Here is a 19,555-nt window from a genome sequence, read left to right on the forward strand (position 1 = left end):
TTCTTTATTTGTTTTTAACAGCAGAATTAATATTTATTAATTTATGGATAAATATACATGTAAACCGATGTGCCGTGCTGCTCATATTTATCACGCAGTAAAAATGCCCCTCCCCGCGCCCAAAACAGGTTGCCTGTGGTTGAGAATCCAAAACAAGGACTGATAGGAGGTTGTCCTGCTCCACTTCACAGTTGCCGAGTGAAAGGAGAGTTTTATAATGACAGGACACGCATTTATACAACACTTTATTCAAAAGGAAGAACCGCTCGTTCCGCGCGTCATACGTCATTACGCTATTTCTGCATCATTGCACATGCGCAGTCCTTTCAGTTTCTGGGTTCAATCCGATCGAGTGTTTACATGCACTCTCAATTGTATTAGAAAAGGAATAAACCACCCCCTTCAATCCGATCGAAATTTCATTCCGATCGAGCTCAATCGGATCGATTAAGGTGTTTATATGAAGGCTTTTCAGTCCGATTGAGCCGTCAATCCGATTACAAACTGATTTTTGGTTGCATGTAAACGTAGCCACTGATAACCATCAAAATCAGGTGGTTATGAGAAAGTCACATGATGAACTAAAGCTCGCCACAAGCAGCTTTTCCCAAGCTGAGAAGACCAATACTAGTATACATATAGAAGGTGCACAATGTCACAAACACTAAACACCATCATGGTGACACACATGAAACTGAATATGCAATAAACATTAATTTAACAACATTAGATGTAACATACAACCCTAATAAACATAACGATAAGAAGAAACAGTTATTTTAAAGAAAAAAAACCAAACATCAAATTTAAAATGCAACGCAGGGAATTCTGGGAATGCCAATTTACCTTTTTTTTTTTTTTTTACACTGTAAATTATACAATTATTATAAAATGGTATTTGGTAATGCTTTATTTTGATAGTACATTTTAGACATTCTACTAACAGTAAGTAATTTTGCAACTAATTATGTCAACTAGCAGTCATTAAAGTATTAGTAGACTGTCTGCTTAATATCTTCTAACACTTTATTTTAATGGGTCCACAACATACAACATACTGACTAGTAGAAACTTTGCATGCATATGTGAACTTATTCTATTAACCCTAAACCTAACCAAACAGTCTACTCTGAGAGTTAGTAGACATCTAGTTGCAAATTAATCAGAATTAGTTTACATGTAGTTGCTTATAGTTAGTAGAATGTCTAAAGTGGACTGTCAAAATAAAGTGTAACCCGGTATTTTACCGTAAAATTGCATGAAATGTCTATTACAATTTTTCACCGTATATAGTAGGAGAACACAATTAACCATTTTAACAGGTTTTTAATATAGCATTTTCACAGTTTTTTTAATCATTAAAATCACAATCATTTTTTGCAGAGTAGGTTTGGGGGGTGGGGAACAGAAATATCACATTGCATAAGTATTCAGACCCTTAACTCAGGGCAGCAGCGATTACAGTCTTTTGCGAGTATAATACGTCAAGCTTTGCACACCTGGATTAGGAGGTTTTCTGCCATTATTCCCTGCAGATCCTCTCAAGCTCTGTCAAGTTGAGTGGGGACTATTGGTGGACAGAATGTTTCAGATCTCTGCAAAGATTGGGTTCAAGTTTGGGCTCTGGCTGGGCCACTCCAGAACATTCACAGTGTCAATGCTAAGCCACTTGCATTATCTTGACTGTGTGTTTAGTTTGAGATCCAGAGTGCTCTGGGCCATGGTTTCATTAAGGTTTATTTGTGCCCTTCCCCAGATCTGTGCCTCTGTCTCTGAGCTCTGCAGGGCAGCTCCTTAGACTTGGTTTTTGCTCTGATCTGCATTTTCAGCTGTTAGACCTTGTATAGACAGGTGTGTGCCTTTTATGTCTAATCATCTGAATTTGCTGCAGATGGACTCTGGTCAAAGTGTAGAAACATCTCAAAGATGATCCAGAGAAATGGGATGCAACCTAGTTTCTCACAAAATTCAAGTTTCATAGCAATGTGATGTTTCGGGGTTTTTTCCTCTTCTTTTTAATACATTTGCAAAGTCATCTCAAATCAGTTTTTTGCTTTATCACTATAGGTTATGAGGTGTAGATCGGTATGAAAAAAAGTTAGTGTTTTAACATGAGTTTGCAACATACTAAAATGTGAAAAAAAGGGTTTGGATACTTTAGCAAGGCACTGCATACATAGTATTGTCTGGACAGGATGACTTTAATTGACATTACATGTTGGGTCAGGTTTGACATCATCGTCAATGTCAATGGCTTTTACATGCGTTGTAAATGGCAATCAAAGTTTGAAGTATGCACATACGTTTTTCAGTCTGGTTCTCATAAGAGCACCTGGAGAGCTGGTTTGGTGCTCAAACTGCACATTGTGTGATAATAGTATTTTGCACTTTATTTATAATAAACAAACTAATAAATATCCGTAAATTTATAGTATTGTAAAAACATTTTGGTTGGTATGCAAATGAGTGGTCTGAGCTTATTTACCCAACTTATATACCTGTGTCTATATATATATATATATATATATATATATATATAAAACTTATATATAATTTGGGTAACCCAATATATATATAAAACTGAAATCTTTTCTATCTTTTAGTGATCTAGAGCGAGTCATTCATGCCTTCATTTCAACAAGGCTTGATTATTGCAATGCTTTATATGCTGGTGTCAACCCTTTCACGTTTCACCAGTTTTTTCCCTTGCAGCTGGTTCAAAACGCTGCAGCTCGCTTCTTAATGGGGAAGAAAAAGAGTGAGCATATCACCCCTATTTTATCACATTTACATTGGCTATCAGTTAAATTCAGAATTGATTACAAGGTTGTGACTTTTGTATTTAAAGCATTGCACGGTCTGGCTCCAGTTTACATCTCAGACCTTATTTGTCCATACTTCCCCTGCAGATCTCTTAGATCATCCTCAAACTAGTAACCGTCCCATTGTCCCGCCTAAAATCTATCAGTGACGGGGCCTTTTCTGTGTTAGCCCCTAAGCTGTGGAATTCGCTACCTCAGTCTGTTAGGTTATCCTCCTCTTTATCTGCATTTAAATCCTCTTTGTATCTTTTGTCAAGCCTATTCATATTTTTAGATATGTCTTAGTGAGTAATATCTTAGTCTTGATTTGTACTCAATTTTATGGTTCAAGTTGTTGGTTTAATTTTTTAAACTCTGTATTTTTTTGTGTGACTGTCTTCTTTGTATTGTGTTATTGTGAAGCACCTCGGTCAGCATTTATGTTGTTTTAAGGTGCTATATAAATAAAAATGACCTTGACTTTGACCTTGAGAGTTTCAAGTAGATATTTCAAACAAGTCAACTGCAGTCATCATTTTAATTTGGAATCATGACCAATTCAGATTGAATTCTAAGGAACACAAGAAACACAAGAGAGGTCTCTGAGAGCAGTGTGTGTGTGTGTGTGTGTGTGTGTGTAGCGAGAGAGCCAGCCGTACTCCACCATTACCTTAATTAGGATGACCTTCATCTCCATAAAGCCAGGAGATAAAGAGAGCCAGTCAGCATTCGTGCCACACAGCGCCATGAGCAGAAAAGACCTAATCAAATCTAATTGTGACTGTATATGTGGTGTGCGCTGGGAGAGAGCGGAGATCCAGCAGGAATCCTCCAGCGTCTGCCGTTATGTACGGCCCACTGCCCCGCTGCCATTAAAGCAGAGAGACGGAAAGCTAAGAGCTGGAGGAGATCTGGAGAGGGCACGTGTGTACACTTGCTAATTGCGCTCTTGTGAACTCCAACACGCTGGCTGCACTGTAGAGAACAGCTAATGCTTAGTGCTAAGACAAAGTGGAAACGCACAAATCCTTCCTTGCTTCATATTGGGCTCGTGATGTAATGTCCAAGTCGGTGGTTTCTCAGCTAAGAAACATTTTTCTTTCTTTCGTTCTTTTAATTGTGAAATGGCACTCTGTATTGACAGCCGTATTGACAGCCTGTCAGCGAGCATAATGTGTCCGTAACCTCAAATCCTCTGAGAATCCCGTGAACTTTTATCTAATTGGTTTTGCCGTTTTTGTTCCCAGGCTCTGTCCAAGTTTCTCACAAGTTTCACTTTCTTTCAAGTTGACTCCGCAGAGGATTGTGAGAACACAGAGTGTGCTGAGAGCACCAGCTGTACTTCACCATTACCTATAGCCAAGCCGAGGTCACAGGTTCATTTCCCAGCGAGAAACATATTAATGAATGTATACTGAATGCAATGCAAGTCTCTTTGCAAACATGGTTAGTGTGGTCAAATGGTCAGGTCATCCTCTGAAGGTACTCCTGCAGTCTATTCATGCATAACACACACAAGACGGACTGAGCTAGCTGAATCATACTACTGTAGTTGGTGCTATGCAACTTTCAGAGTGTGCAGGTTTTTACCGACGTGTCTGCATACATGTACCACAATGAGTGCTTCTGAGTCTGAACAGTTTTCCAGCATGCATAATGTCTCCTGCTCCATCATTTTGAGTGTTTTGACAAATCAATACATTTTTGGGTTTATTTGCTCTTAATACAAGTCTCTGCTTTCTAATATATATATATATATATATATATATATATATATATTTAGCATTTTATTCCCAACCATTGTCGAGATTTAAAAGGGGGCTGTCATTGCAACTTGTTTTGGAAAAAAACAGCCTCTAAATATCTCGAACAATTTTGAGACAAATCAGATTAGGAGATTAATTGAAACTTACTTTAAATAATTAGGACATCAATAACAGGTTAAGTAAGAATATAATACATTAAGAATATAGTATGCATATTTAACAATATTTATAAATTTTTTAGTGATATGCTCTCCTCTAAAGTTTATATTTATTTTTTATTTCCTTATTTATTTATTTATTTATTTATCTAACTAATGAGCTATGGATATTGAATGACTTTCCTGAGGTAAATTTGGTGACCTATTGTTTAACATTTATTGTCAGATATTTTTTTAGATTGTTCAATGAATATAAGGTGGATGTTTTTTTTGTTTGTTTATTTGTTTGTTTTTTAATAGAGACTTTAAAAAAATACTTGAGTTGAAGTTTATTTACTTTTCTGCTTAGCAATACTGAGATGGAATTAATGCATAAAGTACAATAAAATTAATACAATTGCAATAAAATTGCAACCAAAAAAAAAATACATAAATAAAAGTATTTGAGAAATATAAAAATAAATATTTAAATCGTATTAAATAATACCAAAGCAAATAATAATAAAAGACAGACACGCACTCACATACAATAAAAATAGAAATGTATGAAACATGCAAAGAAGTGCAATTGCAAAAAAAAAATAAAAAATCCACCATATCAATCTAATGCCAAAATGTTTTATCTTTGCATTGAATAATGTCAAATTACCTTGCTTCATAAGAAGCTGACCAATTTTTCATGCCTAGTTGGTGAATAAATATCATGAAGAGGATGATCATTCTGAAATATAAATGCAAGTTACACGTTTTTACTTCCCCTTCTCCGCAAACGGCTCAACTTCTGAATTATAACGATTAAATGTACCACATATAAAGACAGAGTTTTAGCACTTAGCAGGTGTGCAACAAATCCACAAGCATAACTTTCCATTACAGTTCGTTTTCTTTGTTTATTACTTTTGCAAGAACAGGAATGCTGTACTGTGATCTTGTTCCAAATAACTGCTGCTTAACAGTATATAAAACTCTGACAAACTGTGACTGACAGCTTTATATTTTGGTGAAATGGTCTGTACTTGTGTAAACAGGCAGTTGTTGGCCAGATTAAGTTACAGTGTGGACCAGATTTCATGCTGATAGTGAGATTAATTGGCCAGTGGATTGATGGCAGTCCAGGTACATCGTGGCTCACTATGTGTTACAGACACCAGGTGCATTCATGGAAAAACTCAAAAACAGAAAGAAAATCCAATGCTAAATTTCTGACAGCTGTGAGGAGGTTAAGATCAGGTATGGCTGTCAGTGGTGTGGTGTTGTGTCACGAGGCTGTCATTGGGCTCAGATGTGACTGACACTGATTTGATGGGAGGCAGATCCACCGCTCCTGTTAAACTGTGTGGAAAAGGCATTGTGTTATAGCAACAGCTAATGTAACTAGCTTGTCCTAAACATTGGACGGAAATCTAGGCTATTTAATTTCAGAGTCACAATCTAATACCATAACGATTCTTGATGCAGCTCAATTTTTTTTTTGGCACTGTGCAAATCTTTGTCAAGTTAAGATGATTTTCTGGCAAATTCTGCTACTACTAAATTTCACAATTACAAAGAAATGTCTAGTAACAAACTGAATTAAATGTAACATTTTGATGTAGAAAACTAAAGTATTTTCTTGTAAAACATACAGCTTTATTTGCAGCTTCAAAAGAAAGAATGATAAAAAGAAGTATACTTCAAGTGGTAACACTTTAGTTCAGGCACCAATTTTCACTATTAACTAGCTGCTTATTAGCATGCATATTACTAGCATATTGGCTGTTTATTAAAGCACATATGAATGTATTATTCTGCATGATCATATTTTAGATCCTTTAATCCGACCCCATATTCAACTACCTTACTAACTATTTTTAAGAAGTTTAAATTAGGAGTTTATTGAGGCAAAAGTTATAATCAATAGTTAGTTGAGCCGGACCCTTCAGGTTCATTTTATTAATTAAACATAGTATATGTTTAAATGTAGGTTGCATGTCATATAAATGCGGTATACGTTATGTAGTAATATCTAATGCACTAGTAGTATACTTGTACTGTATGTGTACTATTTGAATACTTCTTGCGACTAAATTAGGTCACTTTTAGTCTATAAAAGTTTACATGTAAGTGTACTTTAAGAGTAACAGTAGTAAACTTTGAATACAGAATGTAACTATTTTACATTTCAGTGTTTCTTTAGTATTGCAAATATAATATAAGTTAAGTTTAGGTATACTGTTAGTTATATACTTCTATATGACTTTTTAGTTTATGAAAGTTTAAAAAGTACACTTTTAAGAAGGGTAAATCAAATAACCTCCGTCTTCCAATCATCTGTCCAAATATAGTCTATGAATGTTATTGTGTTAAATTAATGCTATTGGATATATGGATAACTCTAACATAACATAAATGCAATAATAATAATCATAATAATAATCATAATCATAATAATACATAAAAAGTAAACTATACGTTTGATGTTAAATTAATTCAAAACATATAAAGTATACTTGCAGCATAAATACTATTAACCTAGTTTATTGACAGTATACTGTATTATACTGTATTATTGTAAAAAAAAAAAAAAGGATATGACTAGTAAACTAACAGCATAACCTGTTCAATTCTGCGTGAATACATATGTTCACTTTAAATATAATTCATGACAATGAACATGGGTGGGTAGTTTACTTTAAGATTAACACTAGCTTCTCTATTATTTTTGTATTCTATCTGTTTTCTTTTTATTTATTATATAATAAAAAAAAAACATTGCTATGTGTACTTCGTTAAGCTAACTGAGACTTGTTATAGCACTTGTGTATCATTGATCTTTTGTTGTTTTTGATTGCTTCCATTGTCCTCTTTTGAAAGTCGCTTTGGATAAAAGTGTCTGCTAAATGACTAAATGTAATGTAATGTAAATGTAAGATGATGAAAAAAGGTCATTCAGCCTTTTTATTCTTAGCTGTTAAACTTACCCGCATTAGAGGCTTTCTCTAATGGACAGTGCATCTCTGCGTAGTGTAATTGGCTCTGCAGACGCGTCCTCCATGTTTGCTCATCGCAAGGTACTTATTTGTTACCGATGCTGGGTGGTCTTGTTTAGAGATTTCACACCGTATGTAAATCCTGAAATGAGATTCTTTATGTTGGCTTGGAATGGAAATTGTGATTCCCTATTGTGATGTACGTTCATGTGAAACAGCTTCTCAAACAAGATGTAGGGCAGAACTTGATTGTGTCCATAGGGTATTGATTGGATCATTGGATCGTTGTTGTTTGCTAATTGCTGTGATCTTGTGAGTGACAGGTTGCCAGAGGAGAGGCCTACCTCTGCTGCACACATCACTGGAGAAGAGATGGAAGTCAATGTTTACTATTAAAGATTATGAGAAACATTATTAAAAAAAAAAGAAGTCCATTTTGACTTAATTGCTTATTTATGATATTAATGACATTGAACAAGGACAAGTACAGCATGCAATAAGCATGCAACCAATTTTAATAACTGCTTGTACATCTCTGATGAAACTACACAAAATAAATAAATAAATAAAAAAGAAACAAGAGTATAGCATGTAGTTGTATTGGCAATCACACTGTCATTTGCTGAAGAGAAGAAAAGAAAATACAAACATCACCTGAAACCGCTGACATGAATATCTCATGAATATTTAATAAGGCAGGCATTGGCAGGCAGGCAATTCATTATAACATTTTACCCACTTTACTCAACTATAGAACAGCAGACTCTGAATCTTCAGCATCGGGGAACTTTTCCCTGGCTTTAAATGATTTAAATTGAGAATTATACCATTACTCAATATATTAACAACGCTTTGCTCATTTCAGTTTACATGGAAATCGGAAACAGGGAAATCGCCTCAAAAAGGCATGAACTGCATCCTAATTAGTGCAAACAGAAACCCAAACACTGCAGCATACATATTTTTCCTTCAGCCCTAATTGGACGTACGAGGTGCTGGTAGAAACAGTGCACTTGTTTGCAAAACATATTGTAGGTCACAATAAATAGATGGCCGAGATTACGCTTTCTGTGTTTCCAGGAATTTCAGTGCAGCTATTACTTCATCACAGCCCACCAACTCACCCCCAACTTTTCACTGGGTTGCCAGTTAGCTGTTGGCTGCTCTGTCTATGTCTTGAGAAAATGTCATGCATTGAGAAATGAACTGCGACTTGGCCCTAAGGAGAGCTGCAAAACGAATATCTGCCATGACGTATAACCAGACTAAATGTGACTCTAATAAAGGTGCAATAACAAAGATGCAGCTGCACAAATCCATTCATCTCTTGCAGCATTGGTATTTGAAGTCATTGCTGAGACCTCTAGTGATGCACAATCCATGCTCAACTAGACAACAACAAACACCTAATATTAGGGCTGGGAATCTTTCTGTACCTTACGATTCGATTAAAATCAGTGCTTTAGGTCATGATTTGATTAAAAATCTATTCCTGATCGATTTTGATTCATGCATAGATTTGATTTTAGTTTACTGTTTTGTGTTACTTTTCCTATTTGAGTGCAGGAGACAACAAATCTCACTGAATTGAATGTAAACCTTGAAATGTATTGTTTTTCAATGTATAATTTTCGTCAACCCAGTATGATAAATCAAATACAGTTTAAGCTGACTGTGATCATAACACAAGGGAAGGCAGCCCTGAGATAAATAGAAAACTACTTAGTACATAAATAAAATTCCTTGATACAACAATAACTGTATAGTCTTCACTGTATGAATTACGTATAAATTGATTCATAATAAAGATACAAAAGTGATTCAATCAAAAGTAGTGAGTGTTTTAACTTCTTCTAAACATTAATGTAACAGACAGCATTAGACAAAACATATTCATTTTAGTAAATTAATAACTTCCTTTTAATTAAACTTCAAAGTATAATCTACTGCAGACACATGTTTCGAAGCATGATACCAAAAACATTTATTATCTTGTTGCTGAATGAACCACTCAGATTAAACAACAACAACAACAAAAAAAAATGTCAAGCTAATTTCTGGTTAATATATATGCAAGTAGAATGGCTGCCAAAGTTAACAAGTTCATGTTTGGGTTCATTTAAGTATGATTACTTATCTTTAACACGATTAATGCATTCATTCAACTGTTACTTTCTATTCTGTGTGATGTTCAAAGAGTAAAATTGAGCACCAGCACACACACAAACACTGTTCATCAGAAAACAACGAATAAGGTTGAAAAGCAAATGGACACTTAACATTTATGAAATTTCATCAGTGAATAAAACACACTTGTAATTGAAAGGCCAGCAGTGGACTGCTTCAGGCTAATGGCAAAAGTGTGTTATCTTTATTAATTAGAAATTAGTACTCAGTAAGAGAATCTACTACATTTAAATAATATATATTTATTAATATTCTTAATAAAGAAAATGATAAAACTTGTATGATAAGGCAGTATAAATACCATTATGCATTGCAGGCTAAACTGAAATTAACTTGAAATTTAATATAAGGTGCATGCGCTTCGTGGCCTTTATACTGTAGATCAGGGTTCCTCAATTAGTTTTCGCCGAGGGCTGAATTCTGCCAACAATACCAAGCCAAGGGCCACTGACTTATATGATTGTTATTATTATTACATTTATTTTATTATTGTTGCTTTTGTTAAAATAATCGCAAGATGGTCACAAGATGAATATTCAGATTTTTTCTCCCAGTAGTCTGTTTTATTCAAACAATTATGAACCTTTTTGCATTTAGATACAGAAGAACTTTGCCTGTTAAATATTAAAAACAAATGAACAAACAAAAAATCTGGATCTCCATGTCTGCCATGCAAATCAACTGTTCCTGCTCATTCCCGGACTGAATCTCTTCTCTCCACTTTCCCTAATTGCAGATTCAATTATTACTGTAGATTTGTCAGTATTAATATTTTTATGATTATATTTTTTTGGGGGGATCAAACTGTAACACTGTGTGTCCCAACCAGAAACGATGCGATAAAAAGTATATTTTCCATGTAGTTTTTGTCCTAACCACCCGCGACAGCGACACGTGACAATAAGCGACATGGGTTTCTATTTTAGGACGTCGCGGCAGGAACAACATACAAAATATGACAGTGATAATCTCAGGTAATTATTATGTGCTTTATTCAATGTTAAAAGTGTCTAATGTGAGTTATCTTAATAGCCATAGTGAAAGCAACAATAGATATTTTACCTCAGATCTTGAAAATAAATTAAAGCAAACTTGTACGTTAAAACTGTGAACTCACTGCGAACCAACACGTGTATTCCATAACAAAGATATCAGTCAGTCACTCACTCACTCAAAACTGTTAAATCCATTCACATTTTAATAATCTATTTTCCGTGTCCACTTTTCTTTTCTACACACTCACCATGTTTTTGCTGTCACATCGAGCATTGCAAATCATTTGAACGTTGTGTCAGTACCTTATAAATAGAACGAGTCAGCAGTTTACTGTCGGGGATTTGTCGTGTCGCGCCGCATCCATTGTTAACAGCATCACTGATTATAATGGGTTCTATTGTATTTTATTGCATCGCTCGCGTCCGGTGTAGACACAATGTAAGTTAATGTAGCTTTCTGATGCTACGTTTGAATTTTCATGCCACATTATTTGAAATTAGCACGGGCCAAACTTTTTTCTCTCGCGGACCTCTTTTTAAGGAACCCTGCTGTAGATGTTAAAGAGCTTCGGTTGAGGGATCAATATGAAGTGTGTGAAGTGTCATTCTGCCAGGCGCTGATCGTTACTCAGACCGATGGCAGACTACAGCACCGAGGCCAGACAAGAGACAGACAGGTTAAGCTCCTCATTGAGAACTGCTCTCTGTTCATTTGTGCTTGTCTGCAGATATCAGCTTAATTGGAGACAATGTTGGTAAAGAGTGTCCCGGCAAACTCATCTCATTACAAGCCTTCTTGTTGTCAAGTTTGATATAAATATATCAAGCATCTACACAGAGCACCAGATATAGTGATACCATGTGCATGGTTGTGTACTGACCTGTTAAAAGAATAGTTTGGAGAAATTTAGCATTGAAATAACGGTTTGAAGATGGATTTGTTTCTTAAAAACATGCAGCTTTTGGCCTCACAAGACATTAACCGATGGACTGGAGTGCTGTGGATTATTGTGATGTTTTTATCAGCTGTTTGGACTCTCATTCTGACGGCACCCATTCACTGCAGAGCATCCATTGCTGAGACACTGATGCAATGCTACATTTCTCCAAATCTGATGAAGAAACGCACTCAATTCGGAGTACATTTTCAGGAATTTTTCATTTTTTGAGACAACTATTCCATTAAGTATTGTAGAAGTGGTAACACTTGATTTTGAGAACCAATTCTCACTGTTAACTAGCTGTTTATTAGCATGCATATTATTAGCATACTGGCTGTTTATTGGTACTTATAAAGCACATTTTAATGTCTTATTCTGCATGATAATATTTTAGATCCTACTATTAGAACACCTACTATTAATAAGCAGCAAATTAGGAGTTTATTGAGGGAAAACTCACTCGTGGCCTAATCAATGTAATCAATGTTTGTAATTAGGCCTCAAATTAAATATTTGTATATATGTCTGAAATTGTACAATCAGTGTAATTTTTCCACATTTTTTGATGACTGGTTGAGTGCACTTTATCTTATGCTTATTTAGCCATGCTTATTGCATAAAATTAATTCCACATGAAATTGTTTGAGTTATAAGAAATCAGCTGCGGGGTGTCGAGGTTGATCTTAAAGTAATATTTTTGTCATACAAAATATACTTTACAAATACATAGGGAATAAGGAAAGCATGTCTTTTCCATAGAGGTGACTTAACATAGTGTTTGACTTTTATTTTACTTTTGATGGCCTAATCTCGTTTTACCAGGCCTCTGCATATTACTCAAATTTTCTGCACTGCCGAAGCACAGCACACAGAGCCGTCAGAAGCAATTCTGGAAATGCATATCTCCTCTGCCATATAAAGAGGTTTGCTTGTATAGGTGTCTTGTTTCAAATTCTCACGCGCTGTGTTTGTGCAAAGTTAAGGAGATGATGAACCATGTGCGAATTAAGGGACACTTTTAATTGCACACTAGAAATAGGATTAAAGAAGCTTTGAACCATCTGGATCAAGCATTTCTGTAGAGGCACACATGCACTGCTGGAGACATTCCCCATCTAGACGTGTTTTTCTTTTTTTTTGGTGAATGTGCTAGCAGGCGATTCCATAACATGCATATGAAGAAGAATCGGACGATATTTAACTAGAGGGCCTTTAGCCCCTCCGGTCCCACCTCGACACTCGGGTGAATGTTTTATCTCTTTTTCTTTCTTTTTTTAGGCAGACCAGCCCTTATTAAGAGCTGCCATGCAGTTCAGACACTATTGAAGTGCATCCTAACTGCAGGTTATTTATGTTTTAATCCTTATTAATTTCCATAATGCTTTCATGGGAGGCAATTTTCAGAACATTTGTCCTCATGCAAGCATAAGAAATTTAAGCAAATTTCACAGCATGACTGTTTTCCGAAATTACAAGTCATGAAATAAGTAAGAGTTTTAAAACTTTTTTGAGCTGCCTAACTAGGCAGCATTGTCAGGCATTATACTCTGTTCCAAAGCTCTGCTAAGATGCTGTCATTACTATTACTGTGCGATTTATTTTCATGTAAATATTTAGGTCAGGTAGATTTGAAAACTTCATTAATTATGAAACATTGGTTTAGTGCAGATACGGATTTGTATACTATTTTTTATTATTATTATTTTGCTTTTGCACAGATTTGAACATTCTAGAAGTTTCTGAAGAATTCTGTAATATTATAGTGCTTTCTGGATCATTCCAGAACATTGTGGGACTAGTCATGAAAAACAAAAATCATCAAGCATACACTTGAGGGGCCGGTTGCACCAGCTAGGCGTAAACTAATTTGTGTGTAGGCCTTAGCTAGGTCTAGCTTTACAATAATATTTACTGTTACATCAACTAAAACTATGCGCAGAGTAATGCATGTAAACATGTTGTACACACTGTACCACAGTGATATTTGTGACACCATTCGTGTATTTTATTTATTTTTTTAAATTTTATTTTCAGCCAATCTCTGTTCCAGAATTGCACAAACTGCATTGCAATCATTTACGATGTGCGAAATACTGCAAGAAAATCCTCAATATTGAATTAGGAGTGGGTGGTTTATGTGAATATATTGATGAGGGGAACTGACTGTCTTCAGAAAAGTTTAGATGGTATTTTCTTTTCATCTTGTCTCTGTATAATGTATATTAAAGTAGTGTTTATAAGCATAGCACTGCTTTGTTTACAGCAATATCCAAGGAACACTGTATCGCTGCTGTTCCATAAGCGCCACCTGCTGGCAGAGAGTGAATTTGTGTCTCATTCAGCTCGTCTGCTGTTTCGTTCAGATATGTTTTATGTAGTATAGTTTCACAAAACTAAAGTCAGACCATTCTGTTTTTGCTTCAAATTTCGAAATTATACAATCTACATTGCAATCATTTACGATGTGCGAAATACTGCAAGAAAATCCTCAATATTGAATTAGGAGTGGGTGGTTTATGTGAATATATTGATGAGGGGAACTGACTGTCTTCAGAAAAGTTTAGATGGTATTTTCTTTTCATCTTGTCTCTGTATAATGTATATTAAAGTAGTGTTTATAAGCATAGCACTGCTTTGTTTACAGCAATATCCAAGGAACACTGTATCGCTGCTGTTCCATAAGCGCCACCTGCTGGCAGAGAGTGAATTTGTGTCTCATGAAGCCTGTCTGCTGTTTTAGTTTAGTGCAGTTATGTTTTATTTAGCATATTTTCACAAATACATAGACAGTCCATTCTGTTTTTGCTTCCAATTTTGAAATAATACAATCTAATTGAAATCAAAAACTGCTCCCTGAGGGAAACTGGTCTTTGGCTTAGAAATACAACCACCACATCACATAAAACATATAGTAGTAAAAAAATAAAAAACACATATACACACACACACACACACACACACACATAGTGTATAAAGTTTTATTTAGCTTTTAAGTAAAATAAAGCATTGCAATAAAAAGTAGGATTTTTTTTCTCTTTAAACTCTTACTGTTCCTGTCGCCTAAGCATAGAATAATTGTAAATGCTCTGATGTGCCAAGCCGTCAGAACTGAACCGAACCAAAAACCAAGGTGTGTGATAAAATTGACAGAATTTGAAAGCTGAGACTTTGTTTCCTATTAAAAGTAACAAAGCTAGAAAGGAGGTTACAACCTTCCAAATCAGCCATTTCTGCGGCTGTGTTTCAGTTAAGAAGCTGTCTAAAACTCAAAACAAAGTTTACTCGGTTTTGTAAGAGATGACTATAGAATTAACCGAACACAATTGCTCTTCCTTCTCCTCATGCTGGAGCTCCTGTGCACGTGGTTCACAGCTAGCGGAGCAGTTCAAATGCAGTGATGTAAGAGCCCTGACAGAAATGTTAGCAAAAGCTAATTTGCTAAGTCAGGCTCAGTGACATAGAAATAATGGAGTTAAGTGGCTTTGAATGGCCCAACCAACCACTCAAATGCCATTATTCCCTGCAAAACAATATGATGTTATGTTTGTGTGATGTAATGATTGTTGAACACAAAAGAGTAATGCGATGAAAGCTAAATATGGATCTTCAGGTAATTGCTGTAATTAATGACTGGACACAATTAATTCATGGATTAACAATACAAACATTTCACAAACCAGTTTCTTGAATCTATCTATCTATCTATCTATCTATCTATCTATCTATCTATCTATCTATCTATCTATCTATCTATCTGTCTATCTATCTGTATATCCAGCCTGGTCTCATGTTTATACGTAGGTATTAATACGTGACATTTTTTATTCATGCTAAAACGTACAATTTAGACGTATTTCAACGTTTAAAACGTACCAATCACTACGTATTTTTAGATAAAAAACGTAAAAATATTTACGTATCTTTTATATCATCAAGATATTCGTATCAATGCATTTTTATAATTTTATCAATAAGCGATTTAGACCCCTTAGCCTACCCCCAAACCTAAACCTACCCATTTTATAGCGAATATGCATATCCAAATGACGATGCGTTGCATCCGCTTTCCTCTCTGGCGGAATACAGTAGGTTTGTATGATCCAGAGCAGAATTTATGTTGTTAATTGCTGAAAATATTATCCAGATAATTTTCCCGATCCACTCCGTGAACTCGTGAAGGCACGCGCGCATCATTCAAACACAGAAACACGGCATGTCGCAATCTGTGACGAATGCAGGCGATAGCCAATGAGCGTTTGATTATCCTGCCGTAAAACCTGTCGTTTGAAGCGGCAACATTTGAATTTGTAAAGAGCGCATCAGTGAGTGCGGGCTTTGCTGCTTACGGTCACTGGACTCGCTGCTCGGGATGGAGAAGCAAGCAGATCGCCGAAAAAAGGCTTGGATTTGGGTCTGTTCTTCGCAGTCCTATAGATTCGGAAGATTTGGATTACAGCGCACTAATAAAATTGTTTCATTTCGTAATTATGTTGCGTTTTTGGTGTATTTTATAGTTCTATATCAGTCACAGCATGTCAGAGAAAACGCCTTTTGTGCCCATGACAATCAAAGTAAACATTACATGACAAGTAAAGGTTAAACGATTGCAGAAATGTTATTTATTTTAAGGTTTAAAGTGAAGTCGTGTTTAACATTATGTAGGCATATTCTTGGAAACGAGCTGGCAGCAGAACTCGCAACAAAACGAAATGTTATCATTTCATAAGTAAATGAGTAAACAATTTAATAATGCAATTGAAAACAAGGTAATTCATATGACAACTAAAAACTAATAAAATTAATGCCGCAATTTCAATATTCTTAAGTATTCATTTTTAGGTGTCGTCAATACGTCAGTTTTATACGTTTAAATGCTGAAAATACGTAAGTATTTGTACGTTTAGAGGATGAAAATACGTCAGTATTGTACGTTTTAGTGCCTGTAAAAACGCCCGTAAATGTACGTTTTATAGAACCACATTTTACGTAAAATACATACGAATTATCATGAGATCACGTTGGTATATCATCTATCCATCCATCCATCCATCTTTTATTTTTTATATATTTATTTTTACTTTAAAAGAGTTTTTTTTTTTTTTTTCCAAGCCATATGGGCTTGAAAGACATGAGGGCAAATAAAATCACCAAATTTTGGACACACTTTGGATTAAAGGATTGAAGGATCTAAAATATGCTCATGCAGAATAAGGCATTAATATGTGCTTCATAAGTACTAATAACCAGCCAATTCGCTAGTTATCTGCATGCTAATAAGCAACTAGTTAATATTGTGAATTGGTCCTTAAAATAAAGTGTTACCAAAATGTCCTCTGATGTGTCTCAGCTCTTCAGTCCGCAGCTGGAGTTTATATGTGCTTCATAAGTACTAATAACCAGCCAATATGCTAGTAATATGCATGCTAATAAGCAACTAGTTAAGAGTGAGAATTGGTGCCTAAACTAATGTGTTACCAAATTTGTATAATTGGGTAAATGCATTACTTTCTTATAAATGTAGCCACACAATTTATGCATGCACTCACAAGCCTTGTTGGAGAACAAGAACACTTGGCGAACACCACTGATCTGTTGTATGCTTTTATGTTATGCATAGAGTCAGTGGTTAACTCACTTGTCAAGGTTAAAATCTTGTGTGCTGGGTAAAATACAATTGCTTTCTCAAAATGTGATTCTTTTGATGATACAACATGCTCTTTCGTAATCTTTTGTAGCTTGGGTGTTTACATGGGAATGCTGTGCTTCCGTTTACTCCTCTCTCTCGTTCTCCTGCTGTGGATCTTTCTCTCTGATCTACTATTCCCTTGCGTTTGGGCCGTCAGTCTGATAACTGGAGGATCGTCCACGAGTGGATTATGCAAGGCCAAGAGAGTTTTCTGCCGTTTGCCACGAAACAATACGATGTTTCTCAATCACTGATGGGCTGCTGTTCGTGTTTCTCTCAGTGTCGGCACAGAGAGCACTGAAGCAAACAAAATATCTCATGTTTCGCTTGAATATTTATGAATGCTTTTTTTCTGCAGCTGAGGTCAGAAACGGACTGCTGTATGATTCGACTTGACAATGAGTTTGACCCAAGGCTTGCATGCGCTTATCCTCCGCTCTCTAATAACACCGGTTCAGCTTGACCTCGAGTCCACAAAATATAAATGAAAACATGTGGCACAAACACGTTCCTCTGTTTTTATTACGTATATCATATCAGTGCAGGTCTATTTCAGAGCTCTTCTCAGATGTAGTAAATGTTCACAGATGAACTTGAATTCACTTTTCATCATTTGGAATTCTTCACATCTTAGCACGCTTTGAAAAATGTAACATTTTAAATTATGAATATGCGAGGTTTATAATGAATAAAGACACTGTAGCTGCTGTAGCTTTTTAGTTTGCTTTAGCTGACTGTTTATAACCTGACAAAGTTTTCATTTTTCCAACCATTTAAGAACAAGTAAGAGAGCTCATTTCTTATAATTCAAGAATTAGTTTGCATTTTCCCTAGAATTTATTGTATTATGTGGCAACATCACAGCTGCGAGATAGCTTCATAAACATCTTGTTTTTTGGGTCACTAACTAATCAACTTAAGTTAGCTGTGCAAGTGTGTGTTCATTTGTGTAATGGGCTGTGAATTGCAAGATTATGCAGATTGTTATAAGCTGAGGCAGTAAGCTGTTTTATTTCTTTATTAATTATGCAATAACAGTGATGTCAGGATATGGGCAATACATGACCTTTGATTTTATTAATTAAGGGGTTTGATAGCATTTATGCATGCTTAAAAATGTGATTCATATACATGTATACAGACTCACAATGGCGGTAATAGGCATTTTGGTTGCTTATAATTTGAATTAAGGGACATTATTTTATTGATCTATTTTTGCAATTTCAGTTTCAGTTAAAATGGTCACGCCAAGACTTCAGACAAATGAGACCTCAATCACATGACATCCACCCATACATGTTTTAATATCTGTCTGTTTGTCCCTCAGACGGCTACACCACAGATGATATTGAGTTTTACTGGCGAGGAGGCGACCATGCAGTGACAGGGGTTGAAAGGATAGAGCTTCCTCAGTTCTCCATAGTGGACTACAAACTCATCTCTAAAAACGTGGTGTTTTCTACAGGTAATACAACCAAACTACACAACACTTTAGTAACAAGCTGAGAACTGAAATAAATATGTGACCCTGGAGCACAAAAGCAGTCATAAGTCGCTGATGTATATTTGTAGCAATAGCCAAAAAAACATTGTATGTATGGGTCAAAATTATCAATTTTTCTTGTGTGCCAAAAATCATTAGGATATTAAGTAAAGATCATGTTCCATGAAGATATTTTGTAAATTTCCTACCGTAAATATATCAAAACTTAATTTGATTAGTAATATGCATCGCTAAGAACTTAATTTGGACAACTTTAAAGGTGATTTTCTCAATATTTAGATTTTTTTGCACCCTCAGATTCCAGATTTTCAGATTCACACTCTTAAAAATAAAGGTGCTTAAAATTTTCTTCACAGAGATGCCATAGAAGAACCATTTTTGGTTTCACAAAGAATAATTTAGTCAAAAGTTATTTAAAGAACTCTTTTTCTTACCTTTTTATAATCTAAAGAACCTTCTTTCGCCACAAAGAACCTTTTGTGAAACAGAAAGGTCCTTCAGATGTAAAAAATTCTTTATGGAACCATTTAGACAAAAAGGTTCTTCTA

The 19,555-nt window shown here is 35.3% G+C and overlaps 1 protein-coding gene across 2 annotated transcripts in view; it reads left to right on the forward strand.

Moving 5' to 3' along the window:
* The window catches only part of LOC107661674 (gamma-aminobutyric acid receptor subunit beta-2), an 85,808-nt gene that overhangs the window by 54,700 nt on the left and 11,553 nt on the right, over positions 1–19,555 (forward strand). For both annotated transcript variants that reach the window (XM_016451385.1, XM_016451386.1), the window contains exon 6: positions 18,831–18,968. In XM_016451385.1, coding sequence (XP_016306871.1) covers positions 18,831–18,968 — 138 coding nt within the window. The remainder of the gene's footprint in view (positions 1–18,830; positions 18,969–19,555) is intronic.

Source organism: Sinocyclocheilus anshuiensis, unplaced genomic scaffold, assembly GCF_001515605.1.
Source record: "Sinocyclocheilus anshuiensis isolate Anshui unplaced genomic scaffold, SAMN03320099.WGS_v1.1 scaffold207, whole genome shotgun sequence".
In the NCBI taxonomy this organism is placed as follows: Eukaryota; Metazoa; Chordata; class Actinopteri; order Cypriniformes; family Cyprinidae; genus Sinocyclocheilus; species Sinocyclocheilus anshuiensis.